Source organism: Myxocyprinus asiaticus, chromosome 14, assembly GCF_019703515.2.
Source record: "Myxocyprinus asiaticus isolate MX2 ecotype Aquarium Trade chromosome 14, UBuf_Myxa_2, whole genome shotgun sequence".
Taxonomy (NCBI): domain Eukaryota; kingdom Metazoa; phylum Chordata; class Actinopteri; order Cypriniformes; family Catostomidae; genus Myxocyprinus; species Myxocyprinus asiaticus.
This window is the reverse complement of record NC_059357.1, coordinates 12,158,589-12,181,559: the sequence shown is the minus strand read 5'-3', so window position 1 is coordinate 12,181,559 and position 22,971 is coordinate 12,158,589. Positions and strand designations below refer to the sequence as shown.

Here is a 22,971-nt window from a genome sequence, read left to right as displayed (position 1 = left end):
AGTTTTATAATGAAATAAATTAATATGGTGGCACAATTATATTTTTGTATACAAAACTAATTTCAAACATTTAAGCATATGCCTTCAGATCAAAAGATTTTTAAGATCATGAGAAACATTTCAGTCGAGTGTTTCAAAAGTTTTGACCTGTAGTGTGTGTGTGTGTGTGTGTGTGTGTGTGTGTGTGTGTGTGTGTGTACATGAGATTTGTGCATGTCATGCTTTAAAAAAAAAAAAAGAATGGGATGCCAAAGTGTACCACAAAAGCACCAGTTGACTCGACATACTGTACATAATATGATATATCCCAACAGAGCAACAGATGCTGCAGTTAAATTCAGTATAATTAGGTGCATGATAATTGTACAGAGATTAATTAGGATAAAAGTACAGCAACACCAACACATATTGGCGTTTAACAAGCATCAACACAAACAGAACTGGAAACATAGGTTACAGATCTTATGCAGCTTAATCAACATTATTACATTTGTTTAATGTCTTTAGTCAAAAAAAGTAGGAGATAAATCATGATCAATAAGAATCGTGAAAATTATCATAGGAGGCATTGAACAATAGATTAGTTTTTTAGTGTTCATATATACTACGTACATTACAAATATAAATATTTTGTCCATGTGACCACGTTTTAAACCTTTACAACCCTTTGCAGGAATACATGAGATGAAATGGCACCATATTTGATCCCATAAAAAGTTCTGTGAAGATGTCATGTAAAGATCATTTAAGATGGAATGATCTCTTACAACAGAGTAAATTCATTTATGAAATGTATCTCTTTTTTTCTTCAAGATCATATGTAGCAGTCGGTTTGATCTGACCCAATACGATATAAGGAAATGGTTTGAAGGCATAATGTGTCAATTCCTCTCAGTGTTCTACATTCCTCAACACTGGAATTGTCGTGATGAACTGGGACGGCACTTAATAACAGCCTACATTTAAAACCAGAGTGATCTCTCAGTGGGGACTTTGGAAGGAAATGTAATGACATCCAACCCAGGCGTCCATCAGATCTTCATAGAAACGTGCAGCTCTTCTTCAAAACAAAATCAGACCAGATCAAAGCATATGAAGGACAACTAATCCAGTAGGATTTGCTGTTCCATCTGCACATTAAAGTGAATTTGAAGCAGGTTGATGTTTCTTGAGTTCACTCAAATGTCATACTTCTTTGAGCAGAGTTATTCAGTTCTAGCACGGTGCCAGCAAGATTTGAGGTGGATGAAAGGGGCGGGGTTATGGCTAGGTTCTATGGCAATCTTTGTGTTGGCATTTCCATGGCAGCCTGTAATGAAGAAAACATTGAGGTTTGATTGGTAATGTTGATTTGCATACACACATTCCTCTTCTGTGCCCGGCTCATTAATAAACAAATTAGGCCAACAAGTGAAATAAGCGAAGAGTGGATGACATAACACTCAAACATGAGAAAAGACCGTATTTAATATCATCTAACATGAGGGCTGGATGATAACTAAAAAAAAATCTAAATATGTTTTGGCCTTTGGACAATATTTAATATATTTCTAAATATTTTTGTATTTGCTCTGAAATGGCTAAAAGGGCATTTTTTTCTTTTCTTTTTTCAATCAGAGGAAATCTAATTTCGACCAAACAGTCAATGTTGCCAAGTAGATTCAAAAGGTTTAATGCAATAAGTAAAATATAATAAAAATCTAGAAATGAAAAAATAATCAAGGCACGTTTTCCGCACATTTTTGACTAAATAAACAAAAGATTTATATGCACCAATATTACAAAGCATAGTTATAAATAATAATATTTACCAACAGATGCATCGTGCCCATTCAGACTGAGGGGGCACGTGCCCCCTTTGATTTTTTAGCCTTTTTGAGGATTTTGAATGGATTATTTGAAATTCCAAAAATGTATTTGTACTTTCGATAATTAAATGATTATTGCATTTAAAAAAGAATGTCTGTGGCAGAAATCTTTATTCACATGTCTAAATTTTGTCAGTCCAATCGAGTCATATGTTCCGCTTTAGGCGGCGTCCTGTGGCTGCTTCGGAGATCACGCTCACATGGAAGGTCCAGCACCAAAGGAAAACGTGTTGTTATGGTAATACAACTAATTAACTGCATCAACTTCAATGCAGTTTACATTTGCCAACTACATGTGATCTCTGTGGAACAGTCAATCAGTTTTTTTCATAGTCTAATATAGATTATATATATGTTTTTGTTTAATCGGTCACTGTTCATTCCCTTTGGTGCTGAAATTAATTTGACAGGTTTTGCGGTGTCGTTACACTCTCTTTTCTTCATGTTTAAAGAAGCAGCTTATTATCTTACTTCAGTGTGAATCCTCTCCTTTCCTGTCATTATAAAAACTTTAAGTAATGAAAGGTGGCTTTTCTCGTGTCATGTATGGAAAATGCCTACACAAAAGAGGTGGCAAAATCGTAAAAAAGTGACATAAAACCACCTAAGGATGTCAGACATGCACTCCACTTAAAAAAAAGGAACCAAATGCAACCATTACTAATAAACAACTGGAAAAAGTGAGTGTGATACTGTTTTGACAGGAGGGTTCCCCCTAAAAAAATTAGATGCATGACACCCCTGTTTACCAACATACATTTTTTACTAAAATATTAAAGCATGTAAAATCGGGGGACTTCTCTGGGAATTCTGTGAATTTGTTTTAATGATGACGCAAATTAATCTTTAAATTACAATTTTGAAACAATTCACTGAATCGACAGTTTGAACTGATTCTTGGTAATAAATTCAACGGTACAACTCAACCCTTTTTTGCTACTGTAGTGTAAATCAGAAATGATATTAAATCGCGAGACAAAGAGGAATTGTGAAATTAGTCTTTAAGCATGATCTTTAGGAAACTTTATGGCTAAATAAAAAGTGCATTAAAATCATTGTGATATTTACAATAGCTGGGTTTCCATCCACATATTGTGTTGTGAATTTTCTTAGAGAAAATACCAAGATGCAAATAAAGTTTCCAAAATGTGCATAAAAATTTTATACACTCATTTGAGGTGGATGAATTTACATCACAAATATAAATATTTTTTCCATGTGATCAAGTTTATAAATGCATTACATTTGATAAAAGAGCCACAGTGGTTTCAACTTCCATTTTAATTCCTATTTTGCTCCAAATTCCCCAGAAGTGACAGTTTTGTTCTCTGAAACACACTAGATACAAACGCTGCTCTATTTGAAAATTGTTTTTGCAATAGTCCGATTTTTTGCATAATTTAAATATCACACCATATATGGAAACATAGCTAATGTTGCTTAATGTTATTTTCCCAGCAAAACCATGCCAAGTACATTGTGAATATTTAATATATCACTCAGTTCTCCAAAAAATTCTCCTTTCCTCACCTGTCCAGGTTAGGCCAATCCTCTTGTCCACTTTTCTCCCCACCCACCCATTAATCCCCGCCTCATTCAACCCTCCCTCCTTCCTAAAGATGTGCTGTTGGCTAGCTGTGGCTCTGAGGAGCAATGCTGGAGCAGTCAGTCACCAGCAGTCCAACCGTGACTGGAGGGCTGGACACAGAAGTGGCTCCGCCCACAGTTGCCACTGAACTGCTGCTGCTGATGGAGCAAGGGACGTTGGGGTCTGTCTGGTTGGCATGGATGGCCATGTGGCCCTGGAGCTGCGTGGGCGTCTTACAGTGCACCCCACACAGCTGGCATAACAGCACCCCGCCTGGGCCGCAGCCACGGCCGACCCCACTCTCCTTCCACTCTTGCCCATGGTGCTTCTGAGCATGTACACGCAGGTATGTCAGTGTGGTGAAACCTATGTGGAAATAAGGATGATTTTTATGAAGAACGGAATGGAAGAACAATCATTCCAACTTGCAATTTTCGCTATTGCTAAATGAACTTTTAGCTTTCAATACTGAAACAATTAACATTTTAATGAACAGAGAAACAAGCAAAGAGTAAAAACAATAATTTACAGTATAGTAGTGTTTCCTGTTCCTATTCAGTGGTGGCGCTGTAGCGCTGCTGAATCAACAGCATCTCGGCAAAATAAATTGTATATTACCGAAGTTGTGAGTTTGAAATGAATGTGGTGAGATAAAAAGATTGGGTGCCGTGAAATAATAATAAGATACATAGACAACACATCTTTCTGTTGAAATGTATTCCCTGGTGGCATACCAACACAAGCAAAGCACAACCAATGCAGTCTGATTAACAAACACATGATAGTGAGCTGGTTTATCGGTCGAAAAGACTCGCAAACTCACAAATCAGTTTGAATCAGTCACACAAATTACCTGCAGAATCTGTCAGAGCTTAATTGGCTCATTTATTTGACACAGTTCTTTTAACGAATTGGTTATAAAGGCTCACAAGTTAGTAGTGTAACAAATTACAAATTAAAATGCTGAATTCGTCAGAGCCATTACCATGGGCATCACTTTGTTTTAAAAAGTGGTGGAGACATTTGGTAGGGGGAGGTGATGACACAGTGGCAAAACTCGTGAATATTGATTTGGTTATGTGAAGATAATAATCTTTTACAGTTTTAATAAACAATTCAAGTCTCCAATAAATATTTCACATTAATTTGATAACTCCCCACTGCAAAACCAGATATCTGTAGGAAACACTGGGCTCCTTTACATGCATGTTTTTACACCGATAATGCTTAATAAGCCGACAACATGTGTGGTCATGTAAACGCATTAAACGACTTTTCTTTATCGGTCATTAAAAGGCTTAAGAATAAACTGATTGACAAGGGTAGATTTTTGCTCATTACCCCGATTTCCCGTCGCATGTAAACACCTTTACCGCTGTTCTAAGTGTTGTGCGCATGCCTCTACGTGGTTTGACGTCAAAAGCAGAGAATAACTTGACTATTTCAACACTCATGAAAACCTGGTTTTCTTGCTTTGTCTGATTTTTAAAATAAGCTGATTTTTAGGAGTAAATAATAAATAAAGTCAAAATAATTGTCTATATTTCCTGCTCCATTGTCACACAAGTTATACACAGCACTACACTTTTCTCACTTCTCACAATGATTTAAGCGGCGTACACCCTTCAGCTGTCACAGAAATGCAAAAATATGTGCATATGAATATAACAATAATCATTTTGTAAATGTATTCTACTTAAATAGTATTATTTTAGAAATATGGGTAACCCAAGTATTGTAACTTAACTAAAAGTCAAGTTAGTAACTGTTATCGGATTACATACATTTTATATGTATTATATTACACTATTTTTTACTTAATTCGATTAAAGTAGCTTGTAATCAGATTACACCCAACACTGGTAAATGCATAACAGAGATAATAACAATAGGTAAGAGTACATCAAGGGATTGCAAAGCTTTTCAGACCACACATGGAATAATCAATAACACTCACTGCGGTTACAAAGGTGGCAGACGTGATGCTGTGATTGGTTATGGACTCTCATGTGATCTGTGATGTAAGCAGGGGAGAGAAGTTTGCCACAGATATGGCAGGGAACCTTGTCCTCATGTCTGATCATATGAGCTCGTAACCGGTCTTTAGTAGCGAACGCAGATTCGCACGTCTGAAGAAACAAGAGAAACAGTTCATCAAGCACTTTTACGGTACAAACATGCACATTTTCATTCTCTCTGGTATTGCAACCTTATCCATATGTTGCTTCACCACCCACACATCATGACTCATCCTCGACTCACACACCGCAAGAGACATATGGATGCAGCCCACATACACATACAACCAGAAAAGCGCATGCTTTGAGAGCTCTCAGTTACTACACGCAGACACTGTAATACTGAGGTATGTTGTTGATGTCTTGAGATTTAATAAAAGGCTAAAACACAAATCAAGGGAGGATGACTTAAAGGTGAAGTTATTGGTAGGAAAAAAAAATAACCCCACCCCAAACTTATACCATTGGTTGAGCCAATGTTGCTGTGTCGGGCTGGTCAGGATGCTCAAACAAACAGAGAATGTTTTGATGGTGCCACAGAGCCACAGTGTTTACACTATTCGGTGTCTCTGAACATTAAGCAGGGATCCAAAAAATTACATACTTCACCTTTAAAGACTGTGCTAAAAAGTAAAGGAAAGGGAATTGGAGAAAAGAGAGAGGGACTACAAAAGTTGGAGAAGTGTCTGTTGATTACCGGACATTTGAAGGGTCTTTCTGTGGAGTGCACCTGTCGCACATGACTGTTAAGATGGTCAGGCCTGGAGGAGACAGAGGGCTCAACCAAGGAATACAATATGTACAAAACAACAATAACTAGCAGAGGTAAGCTCTTGTGCATTTGTGTGAATTATTTTGCGATGTTTACCAGATTGCATGATTTACCAGCATTAGGTCGTCATGACAACATAGTTGCAGTACTGGATATAACTTTACATGGATAAGGTTAGAAAGTGATTTTATCTCACTCAAATCATGTTAACCCGTGTAATGTTTACGTCTTGTGGCTATACTTTTGAAACAGTGTGTATTTTAACATTTATAGACTGGCCCCATTCACTTCCATTGTAAGTGCCGTACTGCAACTGCAATTGCTGGTTGTTTTTTGTTTTGTCATTTATAAATAAGGGACATGTAAAAATATACATATATATTTTTGGTAAACATTATGCCACAAACGTGTCAATTAATCTTAACTTGTTTTGAACCCAGAACATTCCCATTTTCAAGACTACTTTAAAGACACTACATCTTAATAATGTAACGGTCATGGTGTGTTATGAAAAAACAAGAGTAAGATTCAATGCAGCTGCCAAAGGCATTAGTTTAAAACACGTTTCCAACATAGACTAACAGTTAAAAGATAGGTCTAGCTCAGGAATCCCCCTTAAAGGGATAGTTCACCCAAAAATGAAAATTCTCATCATTTACTCACCCTCATGCCGTCCCAGATGTGTATCAATTTCAGCTCTGTAGGTCCATACAATGCGAGTGAATGGTGACTAAAAAGTTTAATCTTCAAAAATCACATAAAGGCAGAGTAAAAGTAATCCATATGATTCCAGTGGTTAAATCCATATCTTCAGAAGTGATATGATAGGTGTGGGTGAGAAACAGATCAATATTTAAGTCCTTTTTTCTATAAATCTCCACCTTTTACCAGCCCCGACCAGTAGGTGGCGATAAGCACGAAGAATGCGAATTGCCAAAAAAATAAAAGAAGAAGAATGTGAAAGTGGAAATTTATTGTAAAAAAGGACTTAAATCACCCACACCTATCATATCACTTCTGAAGATATATATTTAACCACTGGAGTCATATGAATTACTTTTATACAGACTTATGTGATTTTTGGAGCTTCAAAGTTCTGGTCACCATTCACTTGCATTGTATGGACCTACAGAGTAAAAACAAAATTCTAAAAACATCTGTTTGTGTTCTGCAGAAGAAAGAAAGTCATACACATATGGGATGGCATGATGAGAATTTTAATTTTTTGGTGAACTATCCCTTTAAGATCTTCCATTGTCCTGACAACCAACACAGAAGGCTCATTTAATGAAAACTACATTTGGATTTTTTTTTAAAAAAGGTGTGTGATACATTATTTCTTGCAATTATCCTGTGTAAATACATGTTTAAACACACTTTGTCAATTTGATTACTTATTGATTTAATTATTTAATTTGGAGTACTTTGGTTCTCCATTCGCTTCAGATGCAGATTCTGTGTTGAATTGGTTTAAAATGCAGGAGGGCTATTATTTATTCACTATTTACAGCTATTATTGCAGTTTTAAAGATGAAACTTTTATATTGTAAATTTGTCTTGTGAAGAAATCTTAATGTTTAATAAAAATATACAGTGCTTGACACTTAAGTTAAAAAATTAAAAGAGCAAAATGTAAAAATTTTGACTGAAAATATTACCAAGGCAAGTCAAAATCTAAACCAAAATAAATCCATATTGTTGAGCCCTGCACATGGATGTAAATGTGTCTAAATATGGTATAGATCGATAAATATGACAGGAGGTAATTTATTCCTCATCACACTAACCCATTTTCAGTCTCAAATTAATAATTAGAGCATCTCTCTATAGCTTTCAGTTTAACGATTACATTCTGTCAGAACTACAGTATAATGCTCAGTGGAACAATATACTTGGAACCTGCTGTGAATTGGTCTGGAATACTGATAAAACGTTTTCCTTCTTTATACCCAGCATGTGTGTGTTTATAGAAATAATTAAAAGTTCACGTCCTCCTAATCTCAGTTACCTCATTACTAAAATAATCTTATGCAACTAAATATGTGTGTACAGGTGTGTAGAGATATATCTCTTACCGTGAGAAGCCCTTGGCACAGTGGGGACACACATATGGTTTTTCCACCCCTCCCTGATGTGACCTAACATGATAACTCATACGATCCTTTCTCTTAAACCGCTGTTGGCAGATGGGACAGGAGTAAGGCTTCTCATCTGAATGGGACAACCGATGCCGGTTAAGATGGTACACGTCCCTGAACGCCTTCCCACACGCCTCACAAGCATGGTTCTTTCTTACTGGGTTTGGGTTGAGATTAGGAATGGGAGCTGGATTTACTGGCAGTGGGTTTGTTATTGGGAAAGATATTTGGATCGGTGTGGGATTATTCAGGTTATCGTTGGTGTTGTTATTTGGAGCAGCCTGAAAAACAATGAAACAGAATGTCAGATCTTTTTGGTCGTGACTTATTTTGTGGTCAGAGCCACAAAGACAGCAAATCTTTCTCTGTCTTCTGGCTAAAGCAAGAATTTTTTTTGCTGACCAACTAACCGACTGACTGTGAGTGTTCAATAATGAGATGAGAGCAGGTATGAGACCATGTTACACAACCGCTGGAGCATTAGCCTGATTTTTGGCGAGACTTGGGATTTGAGAGGTAGAACTTTTGAAATAGATACTAATTACAGAAGAGAAGGCGTGTGGAGAAATAACGATGAAATAACAGTAAAAAGAAACCTTGCCACTTTCCCGAATGGCACACTTGATGTGTCCATAAATTCTACGAGACTGTAGGGTGTCTGATTTGTCATTTTACATTTCAAGATGGGTGCTCACGAGCCCTTATTATGCGCCTGCTATGCAACCTCAATGCATCCTATTTCTGAGCCCGCACAGATGCAAATTTCACATCAGACTACAACACAAAAGTTGCAAAATGTTGAATTACGTCACCAGAGTATAGACTTAAAGGATAACTGGCATTTGAGACAGGGCCCATGTTGAGGTGCAAGCGAAATAGAAGGAGAGTCAATGAAAGATATAGGGCCTGAAACATACTCCATGCACGTATGTAAATAAAAATACTTCTAAGGCCAGAAACATGCTTTAAGCATGTACACGTACGCTGATGCGAGCGCTTGGCCAACGCATTTCCAACACTTAGTCTGGCTGAACATGCTTAACATGCATTCTTGTGTTACTGTGGCAGTAAAAAAACCTCAGTACTCAAGGGGGCAATAGAGTTATCTTCAAAAATTTGTGCCATTAAACTGTATGTGTCATTATTCAGGTAAGTTGCAACAAATATATTGGGCTCTATTTTCGTGAGTGCACTAAGTGCAGCTTTACGCGCTACGACTGTGTGCTACATCTTATCCAATTTTCATGAGAGTGCTAATCCTAAACACAATTTTTGTGCTAGCGCAAAGCGCAAATGGCCGTGTTTGCGCTATCTGTGGGTGTATGCGTGGAACCTGTGGGTGTATTGTATTTAAATGAAGTGACACAAATACACAATTTGCTAATTTCCTGAGAAATAGGTCATTGCGCTAAGACGTTTCAAAAGCACGTCTGTTTGCAGCGCAAAGTCTAAACTCAGTTCCTGCATTTACAGTTTGGATATTGGATATGTCCAATCTGAAAATATAGTGGAACATCAAATTATGTCCATGACAACCACTGCTCTAGCTGTTTTATGAGACAAATATTTATGAGACTTGTGTTAAACTATCTTCAGTGTATATTATTATTTTATTCATATTTACAACTGTATTTATGATCTAATTTGGTATTTTTCCACCTGTTGTCATAGAGTGATTTTTAAGTCTGCAAAAGGGGCCGGTGGAAGAAGTTGTAGAAGGTAAAATGTTCAGATTTGGTTTGATTTTTTTGACACCTTCATTATTTTGATTATATTTTCGATTCGTTTGAAATGTTATTTTAATTTAGAAATATTTTTGGTTTAATTTTTTCATGTTTCAATAAATTAATTAAATTTTTCAATATCGACTGGTAGAAGTGAAGTGCGTTCCGATACAACCACTCAACTACTGTTAGTTAAGTCAATAAGTTTATAGCTAGCTACCTGAATAATAACATCCGGTTTAATGGAACAGACGTTTGAATTTAACTCTATTGCCACTCATGACATGTTAGAGCAATGCAAGAACACACTTTAAATCCTCGGGCTCTGGAGACATTAAAAGACACTTACGTGCTCAAGCTGACACCCTCGAGCAGGCCGCGGGCCTCGGAGTCGACTTGGTCAGAGAGGTGCGGGAAATGTGGAGGGAGATTCTGAACATGTCGGCAATGCTGACAAAGGTCGTTACTGACTTGGAGGATCTTGCTGTGATACGTCGATCGATCACTACCATGGAGGTGAAGTTCACTGATGTGGTTACAAGAGTGGGGGATGTCGAGAAACGGATCGATTACCTGGAGTCATCGGAGAGGGAATTATCTGCTAATCCGCTAGCAACCAAGGTGGATTTGGAGCGTGTCTGGGAGAAGTTGGAGGACATGGAAAACCGTAGCCGGTGGAATAATATCCGTATCGTAGGAGTGCCAGAGGGAGTAGAGGGACAGGATATGGTGAAAATCCTGGATGGGCTCTTTCCGAATCTGCTCGACATAGCAGGCCATAAGCTGGAAATCAAGCGAGCTCACAGGGTTCCTGCTCCCTGCAGGATCCTGCGATCCGCGGAGGGAGACAGGCCCTGATCAATTCTGGCCAAATTTCTGAGATCATCCGATAAAGATCTTGTGTTATGTGAGGCGAAGAGTAAAGGAAGGCTTTCTTGGAAGAACCACAGCATTTTCTTGTTCCCAGACTTTGCGAACTCGACAAGAGAGAAACGTGATCGATTCAAGGAATGCAAGAAACTTTTACATCAACGGAAGGTTGCTTTTGCACTGATATTCCTTGCCAAATTGATAATAGATGCTAAGGATGGCCGTAAAACATTCACATGCCCACAGCAAGCGATGTCCTTCATAAAGTCAATGGAGTAAGTCATTTTGTTGCACTCACCATGTAGCCGAGTGGACCGGCTCACTGAACATTCGCTTGAAAGTTTGAGGAATCTGAGCACTTTTTTTGTGCTGGTTCCGCCTAGCAGCTGTAGTTTATTTTGTAGAGTAACACACCTTCAGGACAGTTTTATGGATGAATCTACACGCTCTTTGTGCTTAGTCCGCCTATCAGCTGGAGTTATTTTGTAGAGTAACACACCTTCAGGACAGTTTTATGGATGAATCTACACACTCTTTGTGCTTAGTCCGCCTATCGGCTGGAATTTATTTTGTAGAGTAACACACCTTCAGGACAGTTTTATGAATGAATCTTTTTTTCATTCAGCCTATTGGCTGGAGTTTGTTTTATAGATTATCTTTTGCTGTGTAATTCTGTCTCACGAAATCTGTATAGAAACACCAGACTTGAGCAATCCGACGGCAAGATTGTCGCGGGGGCTCTTGCAGGCGTACATGGACTGTTTGAGTTTGGAGGGATGGACACCAGTTGCTGCCGTCATGCGCGGGGTTAATGCATAAATTTTTTCTTTTTTCTGTTTTTTTTTTTTTGTTCTGGGGGAAGTTCAGGTTTTGATGGTTGCACCAATGTTGGAATGTGGTCTTTATAATCTTGTTTTTGACAATGATCTATTTTTTCTTATATGTCAAAATGTCAAATGTTACTATGAGTGGATTGTCTCTCTCCACGTGGAATGTGAATGGGTTGGGGCACCCCATAAAAAGAAGGAAGGTTATTTCTCTTCTTAAGTGTAAGAAATTTGATATAGTGTTTCTTCAAGAAATGCACCTTACTCCGCAGGAAGCTGAAAAATTTGGAAAGATATGGGGTGGGCATAGTGCTGGCTTGAGCAGGGGAGTCATTACACTAATAAGTAAACATTTACAATTCAAATGTCTCAAACAGAGTAAAGATAAATTAGGAAGAGTCATTTTTGTTTTAGCTGAAATTCAGGGACAAAGTCTTATTTTGGCTAATATTTATGCACCTAACGGTGATGATAAGGGCTTTTTTATAGATCTTGAAGGGAAGTTGCAAGCCGCTGGCACCCCTCATGATATAATATTGGGAGGAGACATTACTCTTTTGATGGACTCAGTCCTTGATCATAGTGAAGCAAAAGTGTGCAAGCCCCTAGAGCAACATTGACGCTTCACAGGATGTGTAAAAATCTTGGTCTTACAGATATTTGGAGACTTTTGAACCCATCTGGTAGGGACTATAATTTTTTTTCATCAGTCCATAAGATTTACTCTAGAATATATATTTTTTCTTATATCTAAGTCCCTCATTTCATCTGTTGTTGATTGCTCAATTGGAAACATTTTAGTCTCAGATCACACCCTGGTGTGTTTAGAGGTGTTGCCACATGTGGAGAAAAAGAAATCATATATTTGGCACTTTAATGTATCCCTTTTGCAAAATCCTGAAATCCAACAAATGCTAAAGGCTGAAATCAGTGTTTATATGGAGACCAGCTGGTCCTCAGTATCCTCTGTGGGCGTGGCTTGGGAGGCACTTAAGGTGGTTCTTAAGGGTCGGATCATACAGTATGCCTCAATCACCAAAAAATCTAAAGCACAAGAACTCGTGGAATTAGAATGGAATATTAAAAGTGCCGAGGCAGAGCTGAAGTGCCGAATGTCGTCTAATGGCCTCAGGGAATTGACCCAATTGAAATACAGATATAATACTATTTTAACATGGAGGGTGGAGTTTTGGCTATTCAGGGCAAGACAGTCATACTTTGAGTTGGGGGACAAAGCAGGGAAGCTTCTGGCTAGATATATAAAACAGAGAGAGTCTTTTTCTACCATTCCCTCAGTGAAATCTGCTGGTGGTGAAATATTTACTTCTGCCATTGATATTAATAATGCTTTTAAAGAATCCTATCTTGATCTCTATAGTTCCACATCTTCGTCTACTGATGAGGATATAAGAAACTTTGTGGAACCATTAGAACTTCCTAAACTGACGATTGAGCAAAGGAATTCTCTTGATTCTGAGATAACCATGGAGGAGATTAGCGAGGTAATTAAGGCCTTGTCAACAGGCAAGTGTCTGGGGCCAGATGGCTTTGCCGCTGAATTTTTTAGATCTTATGCTACAGAACTGACTCCACTTTTGCTATAAGTTTATATGGAATCATTAAAGAATGGAAAGCTTCCGCCAACCATGACCCAAGCTCGGATCAGTCTGATTCCTAAAAAGGACAAAGATCCAAGCAAGTGTAAGAGTTACTGTCCAATTTCCCTGATCCAGCTAGACGTTAAAATATTGTCAAAAATTTTGGCTAACCGATTAAGTTATGACACCTCTTATGCATATAGATCAGGTGGGGTTTATTCAGGGCCGTAACTCTTATGATAACATTAGGCGTTTCATTAATGTCATGTGGGCAGTGGCGAACGATCAGACTCCAGTCACTGCCATCTCACTTGACGCTGAAAAGGCGTTTGATATGGTAGAATGGGACTATCTTTTTAAGATTTTGGAAATGTATGGGTTCGGGAATACTTTTATTGGGTGGATTAAGTTACTTTATAGACACCCGGTAGTGGTGGTTCAAACGAATGGCTTAATTTCAGATTATTTTACTCTGGATAGGGGCACCTGGCAGGGTTGCCCTCTTTCCCCCTTATTGTTCTGTCTTGCCCTGGAACCATTAGCAGCCGCGATAAGGAAGGAGGATGATTTTCCAGGGGTGGTGGTGGGAGGCATGGCGCATAAGCTTTTGCTTTACGCAGATTATATTTTATTATTTGTCTCCAACCCTACTAGATCTATGCCTTGCCCCCACAGAATTATTCATTCCTTTTCTAAGTTCTCAGGATACAGAGTGAATTGGTCTAAATCCGAAGCTTTGGTTCTGACAGCATACTGCCCGTTAACAGCTTTTCAGTCGGGCACCTTCCAGTGGCCCAAACAGGGCATTAAGTATTTGGGTATTTTATTCCCAGCAAATTTGTGTGATTTAATTAGAGTTAATTTTGACCCTTAATAAAAAGGTTTTCGAGCGATGTGGGTAGAGAGGCTTCATTATGATCATCTATGACTGGGAAGGTTAATGTTATTAAAATGAATTGTATTCCAAAATTCAACTACCTGCTACAATCTCTCCCTATAGATGTCCCCCTCTCTTATTTCAAGCAATTTGATAGCATAGCGAAGTTCTTCATTTGAAATGGTAAACATCCCAGACTACATTTCTGGAAGTTACATAGGCCGATTGACAAAGGTGGGCTAGGCCTACCCAAGATTTTGTTTTATTATTATGCATTCGGTCTCAGACATTTGGCTCATTGGTCGCTTCCACCTGAGAGAGCTTCTCCCTGGTTTTGTATTGAATAGGAAGTTCTTGCCCCTATTTCGCCATTGCAAAGCCTTTCTATCAAACTAACTGGAGAAGTTAAGTTACACCCCGTTATCTCGCATTTGCACTCGGTATGGACAAAAGTGTCCAGAGTGTTTAATTCGGACATTTATTTAAATGTTGCCTCAAGCATATGGCTGAACCCAAAATTATGTATTAATAAGTCCCTTTTTCTGCTGTTCAGAGTGGATTGTGAGGGAGGTTAATACGCCCTGTGACCTATATAAGAGTGGAGTGTTGAGATCCTTTGAAAATACGGTTCAACATTCTTTAGGTATTTACAGCTGCGCCACCTGCTGGCAGATCCTAAAGTGGCAGATACTCTGGGAGTGGTGATTACTGCTTTTGGAAAAGGTCAAGAGGCATCAGTGTATTACTCTCTGTTAAGTCAGAGTCTGGGGGACGGAGCTTCAACTTCTCTCAAGAGATTATGGGAGAAAGATTTAAACTTGGTATTGGAGAAGGGAGTGTGGGCTAGTATTCTAAAAAATGTCAAGTCTACATCTAGAGATGCAAAGGTGTGCCTTATGCAATTTAAGATTTTACATTGATTCTATTGGACCCCCTCTTGATTGTATAGGCTTGGTCTTAAAGACACACCTACCTGCTGGCGATGCCAATCAGAAGATGGGGACGCAACCCATGTTTTTTGGTGGTGTGTTAAGATCCAAGAATTTTGGTTGAGGGTTCAGAGTTTTATGTGTGACGTACTGGGCACTTGGGTTTGTGGGCAAGGGTTTAATTTGATATAATTTGATTCCGTATTTTCTGTTATGTTTATTTAATTTGTTGAATGGAATCAATAAAAATTGTTAATAAAAAAATTATAATAAAAAATTATAATACCAATTGCAATATGTTAGCCAAGTATTCGCATCTGTGTACTTGCGTAATGTTTGCTTCTGGCCTAATGCATGAAGAAAAAAGTTAAATCAACGACAAGAGAAGGGCAGCAAAGGTATGCAAAGTATGAGCAAAAGACACAAACAAACCCGACCTGCACCATTGTCCCAGTAACCACCACTGCAGTAGGGAGAGGTTGGGTCACTGTCATGGCAACCGTTGCTGGGGCAATAGAGAGAGCAACAGTCTCTAGCTGCTGATTGCTGATTGGGGAAGGATGGGCCATGGGGTCGACTGCCGTGGGTATGGAGGCAGGTATAGTCAGTTGGAGAAGAGAAAGAGGGATTGTCTGCCTCTCCACTCGTGGTGCAGCCTTCCCGCCGTCTATTTTCTCTTTAGCGGCTCTGTCCTTCATCTTCACTCCAGTGTGGACAGACTGGTGACGACGCAGGTTATAACTGTTCTTAAACTGCTTATTACATATGGAGCAGATGTGTGCCGGTCGGGCGGGACGAGAAACTGGCTTCACTGTGATAGACAAAGAAAGAGAGATGGTTATATGAGGTGATATGAGTAATTTTTCTACAGGTGCTGGTCATATAATTAGAATATCATCAAAAAGTTGATTTATTTCACTAATTCCATTCAAAAAGTGAAACTTGTATATTATATTCATTCATTACACACAGACTGATATATTTCAAATGTTTATTTCTTTTAATTTTGATGATTATAACTGACAACTAAGGAAAATCCCAAATTCAGTATCTCAGAAAATTAGAATATTGTGAAAAGGTTCAATATTGAAGACACCTGGTGCCACACTCTAATCAGCTAATTAACTCAAAACACCTGTAAAGGCCTTTAAATGGTCTCTCAGTCTAGTTCTGTACGCTACACAATCATGGGGAAGACTGCTGACTTGACAGTTGTCCAAAAGACGACCATTGACACGTTGCACAAGGAGGGCAAGACACAAAAGGTCATTGCAAAAGAGGCTGGCTGTTCACAGAGCTCTGTGTCCAAGCACATTAATAGAGAGGCGAAGGGAAGGAAAAGATGTGGTAGAAAAAAGTGTACAAGCAATAGGGATAACCGCACCCTGGAGAGGATTGTGAAACAAAACCCATTCAAAAATGTGGGGGAGATTCACAAAGAGTGGACTGCAGCTGGAGTCAGTGCTTCAAGAACCACTACGCACAGACGTATGCAAGACATGGGTTTCAGCTGTCGCATTCCTCGTGTCAAGCCACTCTTGAACAACAGACAGCGTCTGAAGCGTCTCGCCTGGGCTAAAGACAAAAAGGACTGGACTGCTGCTGAGTGGTCCAAAGTTATGTTCTCTGATGAAAGTAAATTTTGCATTTCCTTTGGAAATCAGGGTCCCAGAGTCTGGAGGAAGAGAGGAGAGGCACACAATCCACGTTGCTTGAGGTCCAGTGTAAAGTTTCCACAGTCAGTGATGGTTTGGGGTGCCATGTCATCTGCTGGTGTTGGTCCACTGTGTTTTCTGAGGTCCAAGGTCAACGCAGCCGTATACCAGGAAGTTTTAGAGCACTTCATGCTTCCTGCTGCTGACCAACTTTATGGAGATGCAGATTTCATTTTCCAACAGGACTTGGCACCTGCACACAGTGCCAAAGCAACCAGTATCTGGTTTAAGGACCATGGTATCCCTGTTCTTAATTGGCCAGCAAACTCGCCTGACCTTAACCCCATAGAAAATCTATGGGGTATTGTGAAGAGGAAGATGCGATATGCCAGACCTAACAATGCAGAAGAGCTGAAGGCAACTATCAGAGCAACCTGGGCTCTCATAACACCTGAGCAGTGCCACAGACTGATCGACTCCATGCCATGCCGCAGTGCTGCAGTAATTCAGGCAAAAGGAGCCCCAACTAAGTATTGAGTGCTGTACATGCTCATACTTTTCATGTTCATACTTTTCAGTTGGCCAAGATTTCTAAAAATCCTTTCTTTGTATTGGTCTTAAGTAATATTCTAATTTTCTGAGATACTGAATTTGGGATTTTCCTTAGTTGTCAGTTATAATCATCAAAATTAAAAGAAATAAACATTTGAAATATATTAGTATGTGTGTAATGAATGAATATAATATACAAGTTTCACTTTTTGAATGGAATTAGTGAAATAAATCAACTTTTTGATGATATTCTAATTATATGACCAGCACCTGTATATAAAATACATTCTCCAGTCTCAGCTTAATATGCAGAGAACAACATTAAATATGCCATTCATTAGGTTGATTTCCCCAAAACACACCAACTCAACACAGTGATATTGGCATGATTTTAGGGGAGAAATATCCGTTCATCCGACCAATGGCAGATGAGGGGAATGTTTGGGAAATCTGTTTGAAACAGGGGGTCAGAGTTTGGCTGGTTAGCATGGGAAGTTAGTCCCTTCTGGTAGATGCCATAACTATACCATTTTGGGGACAAAAAGCATCTTTCTCCATTGACAACCATTTAAAAGTACTGTATTCTGAAAAAAATTAACTTTTTTGTAAGCAACATATTAATTGCAAAAATGTCACTATATTTAAGGGCTAGGTATCTCCAGCCACCTCACGATACGTATTGCGATACACATCACATGATTCCATTCCGATTTCACACGCTTTCAATTCCAATTCATTTGGGTATATTTTAGTTATAATGTCCATTTTGTTTACATACAGTATGAGAGAAATTCTATTTCAGCTAATGCTGTTATTAATTATACAGGGGACCTTCTAAATTGGTAAATTACGGAAATATTAATTTTACAAATTTTATTTTATTTGTTTTTCATAATTTGGTCACATTTTATCTTAAAAAGTCCATGTATTCCATTGATAAATATGTCTTGAAATTGCATGTATTATGTTTCATGTATACCGAATATTAATTACACGGCTCTCTGGAACACTCTATTCTGATTGGTCAATGGCGCCTTCTAGCAGTCTGATATTTCTCAGTAACAACCGCACATCCATGTATCAGACTGCACATCCAGAACTCTGACGCAAACAGGAGGTTGATTTCAGCTGTTCAGTGATTTATTTTTCCTACATAATTACAAAATTTAAATGCAAATCAATGTTTCTTGTCCATTTATTTGTTTATTTGTTAAGTAGTGGCACAGAACTGGTAAGCAGAAGGTTGCTGGTTCAGTCCCCACAGCAACCACCATTGTGTCCTTGAGCAAGGCACTTTACTCCAGGTTACTCCAGGGGAATTGTCCCTGTAATAAGTACACTGTAAGTCACTTTGGATAAAAGCGTCTGCCAAATGCATAAATGTAAATGTAAATGTAAGTAGTTTTGTAATAGGCAAAATAATGAGTCAGACACTCATTTTCACAAAATAAACACCAACAGAACACAACAGATTTCAGCTGTTCAGTGATTTCTTCTCACATAATTACATAATTTCAATGCAAATCAAAATTCTATATCCATTTATTTATTTATCTGTTTAGTACCCATGTAATAAGCTGAATAATGTACAGTCACAATGTCGGGGTTTGTTTTGCGATAACAACCGTCTGACTGCACATTATCCCTTACATATTGTAACATGTTTGTTGTTTACATGTAGGACTGTCACGATGAAATTTGACATTTGGCTGACGATTAATTGTCAAACAAATAATTGCAATTATGACAATTAATTGTCTGTTTTAGGGCTTTCACAATTAATTGTCATATTCTTAAGGTGCATGTGTGCTTCATACATCTTAAGAAGCAATTTTTACATATTTAACTTCAAATATATAAATCAAACAATAAAATAGGGATATATGATTTGCTTTTAAGGCTTTAAAACTATATGAATGACAAAAAAAATATTTTTTAATATCAAAATATTTCTAAATACTTCATATATGTCTCTCTTTTTGGTCAACTTTACATTTAAACTTATTTTTTATTAAATCAAATAATACAAAATATATTTTTATTATATTTATCTAATATTATGTTACATTAAGCAATAGTAAAATACTTAATACCTATAGTATAATAGTAAAATACTTAATTCGTTCTTCACTTTCACATTTTAATGCTCTTTGATTAAACCAACGAGCCCTTATTTCTCATGAAGCAAAACCTTTTGAGATTTAATTTAATAATTTTATCACTCCACAGAAATAGAGTAAGCGTGTGTCTGTGTCACTCTGTGTCATTACCAATGCCTGAATGAACTTACTTGACCAGAAAAATTTACCATTACATGATGATTAAATTAAAGTGAAACCGTTTATCTTTGTTCGTTTATATTTTCGTGGGAGTTTGGAGGCAGCCTCTGAGGAGCTGCTCTGGTTGACATCCGTGGTGCGGCTCAGTGATGTTCAAAGTTCAACTGAATGACACACAAACGCCCTGTTCATGGTATTTATATATTCGCTTAAAATTCCATTATTTGGGCATTAAAATGTGATTGGAATTTAAAGTGGACAATAATCACAGTTATCTCAAATAACCGTGGTTAAATAAAATAACCGCTGTTAAATCAAATAACCACAATCAGACGATTAATTAATAATCGCGACAGGCGGGGTCCTGGGAAGCTCAGCAAGTAAAGACGCTGACTACCACACCTGGAGTCGCAAGTTCGAATCCAGGGCGTGCTGAGTGACTCGCTCTTGGGCGCGTGGTGAGTTGTACGTCGATGCTGCGGAGAATAGCGTGAGCCTCCACACACGCTATGTCTCCACGGTAACGCGCTCAACAAGCCACGTGATAAGATGCGTGGATTGACATGGAGGCAACTGAGATTCATCCTCCGCCACATGGATTGAGGCGAGTCACTATGCCACCACGAGAACTTAGAGTGCATTGGGAATTGGGCATTCCAAATTGGGGAGAAAAAGGGGAGAAAATGGGGAGAAAATAAAAAAATAAAATAATTGCGACAGGCCTATTTACATGGCTAATTTGTACTATTTACAAGTATTTACACTGATATGTTAAACGAGTGCTAAAAGACCATAAAAAAGATGATTTAAACGACTTTACAGCTCAAATAATACAAAAGTTTTAACAGAAGGATTAATGTAAGTGCTTTTAGAAAATTATAAGCTTCACATTTCTGCCTTTAAACCCTCCTAAAATTGGCCCCATACACTTCCATTGTAAGTACCCCAATTTTACCACCATTTTTTCATCAAGAAAAGGAGGGGCTAGTCGAAATAATTTTTTATGCCACAAATTCTGTAGAGCTTAACTTGTATTGAACCAGAAATATTCCTTTAAATGGACTAATTAACACTGTCACCCATTTATACCACCTTCCAGTCACGGATGCCACTGCTAGAAGCAACAGCCTAACCTTTGTTCCCTTCAGTACCCTCCTCTTTTGCCCCTCCCTCACCCGGTACAGGCTCCTCACTCAGCGCTGCGGTGTCCACCGTAGATGGGGGCGTGGCTATATGTTCAGGGGGCGGGTCCTGAGAGGTATCCGTGAACTCCGGTAGAAGATCCGATTGGAGGGTCGCCTCAGTTTGGGACTGTGAAGGCGGAGTCTGTAGTAGGAAGGAGCAAACTCACATCCTGTATTTGAAACAGTCTTTTGCCTCAACTTGTGAATAAAGTGGCAGTGGTAATGCAGTGCCATTATGGACAACTGATACATTGCATGGCATGAATATTCTCCAGGTGACATTTAAATGGGAAATATATCAATATTCAGAAATGACCAATTTGAAAACATTTTCTTACCTGAAAGAGGAAACTGCTCCAAGCTGCATCCATCTTGAGGTGTGAAAACGTACAGATGCCGTTTGGATCAAAATAGTCGAATTTATCCAAATCACCAATCTCTCCTTCCACTTTGTTTGTTGTATGTTTGGTGTATATACCCTAAATGTTTTTTTTTTTTTTTTTTTATTTTATTTTTTTTTTTTTACTTCGTATTCTGTGCTTTTAGAAATGAAAAGCCACTATTTAAAAAAATAAATAAATACAAATAAAATGAAAATCATTTAAAATCTAAAGAATGCATATTACACTGAAAAAGTAAGATGCAGTTTGTCCTATTTACTCTAAATAATGATGAAGTTAAATTACTTGGATAACAGCTGTCACTCACATTCACAACAGTGGTTTATCATGCTTTAAAATCTATTAAATGTATATCTGCATGTAATGCTTTCTTGTTAATGAGACTGCTGTGTTGTCATGCAAAATAATATTATTTTCAAAATAAATGGCAGTTTAGTGTCTGATTTGCTCTCAGCGGTAGAATGGCGTGGGTAAAAATAATGCCATAATTTTTATTTCAAGGTTCTCCATCCAGGCCCCGTGCGACATCTGTGCGAGCCTCGGCGTTGCGTTCAATCTCATTCCTGTTTGGCGAGCGCTTCACCGGCCGTCGTCCATAGCTCCGCCTCGGCATTTCAATCGAGATGATGACATTTTTTTTCCCTTTTTTTCCCTGCAATGCTCTCACCCTCCCACCCTCGCTCTTTCTTCCTTTTCTTTTTTTATCCCGTCTTCTCTGCCCCGCTATCTCTCCCCCACCGCCGTGTCCCCCTTGTTTTAAAGGGATGGTATATTTCGAGTGAACACCCCCTCTGTGTCTTCGTCCCCTCCTCTACGCGATGTTCTCGAGCGCGGCGATGTTGTCCTCTCGCGCCCCTCCGACGCGGGAGTTCGGCCGACGCAAATTACGCAATAAACATCGCGATTTAGTGAAAAGAAACCATCAGCGCGTTCCTCTTTAAAATGTTAGTTCTTCAAAACATAAAGATCATCAGATGCAGCGAACTGGATGTTCGTATGTGGGGGAAATGAACTGGTCGAGGGAAAAAAAATGTCTCAGGTTCTTAAAGGTAAAGACGCACGCAGACGCAGCAGCCGTAAATAATAACCGACTCAAGATCACTGCCGATAATAATTGTACGCGCACCATGGGATTAGACATATCAGACGTAGTGACAGTTCCCGCTGTTTTAATTTGATTTAAAGGGATAGTTCACCCAAAAATGAAAATTCTCTCATCATTTATTCACCCTCATGCCATCCCAGATGTTTATGACTTTCTTTCTTCTGCTGAACACAAAGATTTTTTAGAAGAATATCTCAGCTCTGTAGGTCCATATAATGCAAGTGAATGGTTATCAGGTCTTTGAAAAGGAGATAAAGTCAGTATAAAAGTAATCCATCAGACTCTAAGTGGTTTAATCAATGTCTTCAATGCAATTCAGTTGGTTTTGGGTGAGAACAGACAGAAATATAAACCTTTTTCACTGTACATCTTGACAGTAGTGTCCTTGGCGATCATGATTTCAAGCTCGATTACACTTCCTATAGTGCCATCTAGAGCTCTGGGCATGCATCAAGCACTAGGAAGTGTTATCAAGCTTGAAATCATGATTGTGCCTAGAGACTCCAATGACAAGATTTATAGTGACAAAGTAGTTCTATTTTGGTCTGCTGTCACCCAAAACCAACAATCCAGCTTCAGAAGACAT

At 38.4% G+C, this 22,971-nt stretch overlaps 1 protein-coding gene across 2 annotated transcripts; it reads right to left on the bottom strand.

The window, feature by feature from the left end:
- Positions 1-153: 153 nt before the first annotated feature.
- On the bottom strand, positions 154-21,945 carry LOC127451585 (vascular endothelial zinc finger 1-like). Of its 2 annotated transcripts, none has more exons than XM_051716372.1 (8): positions 21,218-21,945; positions 20,829-21,021; positions 15,647-16,020; positions 8,322-8,665; positions 6,172-6,235; positions 5,414-5,585; positions 3,399-3,822; positions 154-1,309 (listed from the first exon to the last, which is right to left on the bottom strand). In XM_051716372.1, exons 1-7 carry the CDS (start codon positions 21,248-21,250, stop codon positions 3,500-3,502), a joined length of 1,503 nt encoding a protein of 500 aa, XP_051572332.1. In that variant the 5' UTR covers positions 21,251-21,945; the 3' UTR covers positions 154-1,309; positions 3,399-3,499. The 2 variants fall into 2 exon arrangements, with proteins under 2 accessions (XP_051572332.1, XP_051572333.1); XM_051716373.1 differs by having other exon boundaries at positions 20,871-21,021; positions 21,218-21,943.
- Positions 21,946-22,971: the final 1,026 nt, after the last annotated feature.

Excerpts from the sequence above, each read along its gene's own strand:
- LOC127451585 (XM_051716372.1), bottom strand. The coding sequence starts at position 21,250 with ATGGATGCAGCTTGGAGCAGTTTCCTCTTTCAG. Across the intron at positions 8,666-15,646 it reads TTACTGGGACAATGGTGCAG|GCTGCTCCAAATAACAACAC; the intron begins GTCGGGTTTGTT and ends ATTGTTTTTCAG. Across the intron at positions 6,236-8,321 it reads TGTGCCAAGGGCTTCTCACG|GCCTGACCATCTTAACAGTC; the intron begins GTAAGAGATATA and ends TGTCTCCTCCAG.